Genomic DNA, 4,972 nt, shown 5'->3' with positions numbered 1-4,972 from the left:
TTCTTTATTTTGAGCTATTCTAAGACCTCTAGACCTACAGAGAACCCTCCTAGGGCCTTCGAGGAGTCCTTCTGGCTGATTATCCTTCAGTCTTCGAGAGTCTTCAAGCTTTATTTCCGACCCGGACAATTTTAGGGGTCTACATGGCCATGAAAAATTGCATTCAACCTTTCTCCTCAATGAGATTTAGTTGATCTAAACAGGTTTGGACCCATTCTGCTTCTTCTAATTTGGCTTCTGTCAATACTCTTAAAGATGGAATTTCAACCTCGATTGGAAAGACTGCTTCCATTCCATAAACTAAGGAAAATGGGGTTGCCCCAGTTGATGATTTGTTTGTTGTTCATGTAAAGCAAATGGAAGCATATCATCCTAATATTTGTATGTCACCACCATTTTTTGAATGATCTTCTTGATGTTCTTGTTTGCTGCTTCAACTGCCCTGTTCATCTTTGGGCGGTATGGGAAAGAGTTATGGTGCTGAATTTTGAAGTCAACATATAATTCTGTCATCATCTTGTTGTTCAAGTTGGTTCTATTATCAGTGATGATTCTGCTTGGCATACCGTAACGACAAATAAATTCCCTTTTGATGAACTTTGCAACCACATTTCGAGTCACATGGGCATATGAAGCGGCTTCAACCAACCCATTTGGTGAAATAGTCAATAGCAACCAAAATGAAGTGATGTTCATTTGACGCTTTCGGCTCAAATAGAGCTAATAACATCCATTCCCCACATTGAAAATGGCCAAGGTGGTGACAAAACATTAAGAAAAGTTGGCAAAGCATTGATGTTATCAGCATACATCTAGTATTTAAAGCAATCATTTTCCATTTCCTCACAAGTCTGATTAACTGCACAATCAAAATTATTTGATGCAACACTAGCATTATCACTTTCAAGCACATTTTTTCGCATTCTTTAAAGTTAGGATAAGATTGGTAAAAATATTAAGGAGAAAGAAAGAGGTAAGAGGTGAAAGATGAGTGAATGCATTTTTGAGATTAAGGATAAAGGAAAGGGTAAGAGATGAAAGAAGAATGAATGCATTTTATTTAATATTTAAAAGGAAATACATGTGTCCTTATTCAAATAAATAAATCTTAAAGCCTTGGGCAGAGCAATAAGACTGACATTACAAGAAAATTACTTAAAATTTGAATTAAAAACCACAGGCAGCTTGACAATCTCCCAATTATTAAGTTCCATGTTCAGTGGACAAGCGTGAACCAGACTAGCATGTTTGTCCTCACGAGAGTCTTGCTCAACAACAGCCATTGAGTTTGGAAACTCAAACCCCGCACTTTAAAAGATTTCTCGCAGATCACTGATAGGGACCCCATCTATTCCCCTCAACAGAATTAACTGTCGACCCTCCATGACCTAGTAGAGGGTTGTTCCCAATATTAGGATTATCCTCTTTAAAGTTTAACCACTCAGCCTTAGTCAAACTTTGTACCTTAATTTTTAGTGCTCTGCAATTTTCAAGGGAGTGACCAATAGCTCCCGTATGATAATCACATTTGGCATTAACATCGTATCCCCTAGGATATGGTGGTTCTATGGGCTTCATCAGGCAAGGTACTACTAGTGAATTGTGTAGTAGGAGAGGGAAAAACTCAGTATAGGACATAGGAATAGGGTCAAACTCAATTGGTTTCCGATCTTGGGTGTTTTGTGACCTCATATGGCTAGAATTTTTGTTCCATGGCTGGGTAGATTGAGGTAGTCGTGCAGTAGGTGTTGTAGGTGAAGCTTGCAGAGCTTGATGGATAGGTTGATGAGGATATGGTGAGATGGAAGTGCTATTTGGGTAGGCCATGTGAGGGGTATAAAAATAAGGAGGTTGGTACGGAACTTGATGTTTATAAGAGGCAACATTCAAGGGTGAAACCTCAGGTTGGGTAGGTTGCAATCGTGTAGGAAGCTGATTCACCAATGGTTGGTGTTTATCCGGATGGTCCATGATTGTTGGAGGTGTGTAGTTGGGCGGAAGGCCATATGGTGGCCATTGGACCTCTGGAGGATCAACTTGTTGGCCGGGTCCATTAAGATGTAAAGCTTGTGGTTGTGATGAGATTGGGGTAAAACTAGGTAGATACGTAGGAGAAGTTGACGTTTCTCCTCTAATTAATTGAGGGGTCCTTTCTACATTTACCACTTGTATAGACTGTAACATCTTTAAAATTTGGCTCATTTGTTCTTTCAGTTAATTGATATCATTCCTCAATTCTTCATTGTGTTCCTCTATCTCATCCATGATCTTAGCCTAGGAGCGTGTCCTATAACGATACCGAGGAAACACTTTGTTATTTTTTATTTATTACTTTCTAAATACACAGTGAATTTATGAGTATAAAAGAGAATGAAGAAGAAATAAATTTTGGAAAAATTGATTTTGTATTCAAATTGAAGAGCGACTTCCCACATCTCAACGCTAGAGGCAAAAAATCCTTTAGGTCATACAATGGTTGACACTTATTTCAAGGGAGCATTCACTCCTCAATGGATAAGGTCATCTTACTAGCAATGCAAGAGTACAAACCACATTTTCAAACAAGGATCAATCATCTCAAGATCGAAATGTGATTAACAATCACTCAAGAGAGAATTCTCTCCTCAATAAATGATGTCTAAAACAAGTTATAAGTCAAATGTGCTATTAGATCTTACCTACCCTTTGGAGATCATTTTTTAGCACATTTATCTTGATACTCTTGCTTAACCCTGATGCATTGCTAGTATGATTTTGAATCTCCTCCATATTGAATACTATCAATTATTTTAAGGTTTAAAAAAAAGAGATGAAAACTTAATTAAATGAAAAGAAAAAAAAACAATGAGACAAAGACTTAATTAAAATGTCACTTACTATGCCCCTAATATGCATGTATGAATGACTTTTTATCATTTATCCTTTATTTATTAAAAAAAATTATTTTAGGCAAGAAAAGCAATCTAAAAAAATGATATTGGATATAAATGTATGATGCATGAATGTATTAACATGTTTTTTTTGTTAGTATGAATATATATAAGGAGAAGGATAAAGAGTAGTACACTGTGACCTATTACGATAAACCTAGGGTAGAAAATTTCTAAGGTTAACACCCTACTTTGGGTTAAGTCCACCTATTAGTGCATGGTTTTGTGGGTGGATCTAAAAACTCCTCAATATTTATTGGTCCCCAGATTGCCCTTATCATATAAATAAGGACCTAGCACATGAATCAATCATAAGTAGGAAACATACCCTCTCAATATGATTAACCAATGCTACTAGTAACAACCTGAGCAGTAACTCAACAACGGTCAAGTGAGCATCAAGCCCCTCAATAACAGTCATCAAGCCACCTTCTCTTCTTAGGCTCGCACAGGCTCGGGTATAGAGCCCAAAGTGTGTGAGGTACAAGTGTTAGTGAGTGTGTGAGGTAACAAATAGACATGCAAATAAAATAAATAAAACTCTAATTTCAACTTAAATCCAAATAAAACATGCGTAGCAAAAAACAACAAAATAAAATAAATAAAATAAAAGGGAAAAATTAATATTTATAAAGTCCTAATTTTGCGCAATTAATTTAATAAGGCCTGACTCTCAAAAGTCCCCAGTGAAGTTGCCATCTGTCGTAACCAGGATCACGACGGGATGACGCTAACATTTATTTTTCAATGGAGCCGCCACCAATATTTTATTTTAAGGGAAAAACATTGGAAAACCCTTTAAAAGATAATCTTTAAAATTAAAGTTGGGTTTGGGAGTCGATTACGTGTAGGGAAGGTATTAGCATCCTACAACGCCTGTAAAAACAGTACCTTTAATTAATTGCGCAAAATTATATAAATTTATAAATATTTAATTTACTCCTCAAAAATGCATGTTAGATATATTTTTTTTAATCTAAGATGCCTTTTTTGTATTTTTATTAGAAAATTATAGTGATTTGGGCTAGCAAATGGCTAATCAATAAACCCTTTCAATAACATGAAAGATAGAATTGTTATTCAATCAATGTTATTGATTTTTATTTGTTGATACTAAATTATGCTTAGGACAATGAATAATTGTTATATTAACTTTTATGATTTACATGATATTAAAGGGTAGAAATGCTACTCAATTAATATCATTAACCATAAAATAAGTGTACATGAAGGAAAATTATGTTTATATTTTTATCTAAGGAAGTAGATTTTGCATAAGGATTCAAGTTAGTAAATGGCTAATCAATAAATCCCTCCAATAACGTTAAAAATAGAAGTGCTATTTAATTAACGTTATTGGTTGCAACATCTTTATTCTTTAAAAAGAAATTTTGTATAGGAGAGTTTAAGCTAGCAAATGACTAGTCATTAAACCCCCATGACCTAATAATGATAAAGATAAAAAATGTTATTCAATTAACATTATTATTGGTCGTATATTAAATATTTTTATAAATAATAATCTTAAAGGCAACAAATCATATTCACTATGTACAAACAATAAACAAAAATAAATAAATAAACAAAAAATAATAATAATAATAATAATAATAATAAATAATAATAAATAAATAAAAGAAAAAAAAGTTAAGAAAAGAAGCGATACCAAATGAGTTGAATCTTCGAATATGATGATCAAGAAGGTACTTTTTGGCTACCTTTCACACTACAGAGGTGTCTCACAGATCTTAAGAAATACAAAAGAGATGGAGGAGAGAGAGAAAAAAACATTCGAGCTCTGAAGAGTATTGGACGAAATTTTTCAGCCCTGAAAATTGTGTCCCAGACGTCTATTTATAGACGTCAGACCTGACCAGAACGGCCCGTTCCAAAATCAGAACGGCTCGTTCTGAAAATGGACGTTATGTGTTAAATGTGAATTTGGAACGGCCCGTTCTGAAATTCGGAACGGCCCGTTCCAGATAAGGAAGTTTAGGCCTTTTAACTGATTTGGAACGGCCCGTTCCCATCTTGGAATGACC

General features: G+C 34.7%; 1 protein-coding gene across 1 annotated transcript; it reads right to left on the bottom strand.

The window, feature by feature from the left end:
* Positions 1-372: 372 nt before the first annotated feature.
* On the bottom strand, positions 373-696 carry LOC145950074 (uncharacterized). The gene has a single exon (XM_083061002.1). The coding sequence runs from the start codon at positions 694-696 to the stop codon at positions 373-375; it is 324 nt and encodes a 107-aa protein (XP_082917128.1).
* Between the last annotated feature and the right edge of the window lie 4,276 nt (positions 697-4,972).

This window comes from Cajanus cajan, chromosome 7 (genome assembly GCF_000230855.2).
Source record: "Cajanus cajan strain Asha chromosome 7, NIPB_CcT2T_4, whole genome shotgun sequence".
Lineage (NCBI taxonomy): Eukaryota > Viridiplantae > Streptophyta > Magnoliopsida > Fabales > Fabaceae > Cajanus > Cajanus cajan.
The sequence above is the reverse complement of the archived record's forward strand: the minus strand, read 5'-3'. Positions and strand labels throughout refer to the sequence as shown.

Coding starts and splice junctions, on each gene's coding strand:
- LOC145950074 (XM_083061002.1), bottom strand. CDS start 696: ATGAACATCACTTCATTTTGGTTGCTATTGACTATTTCACCAAATGGG.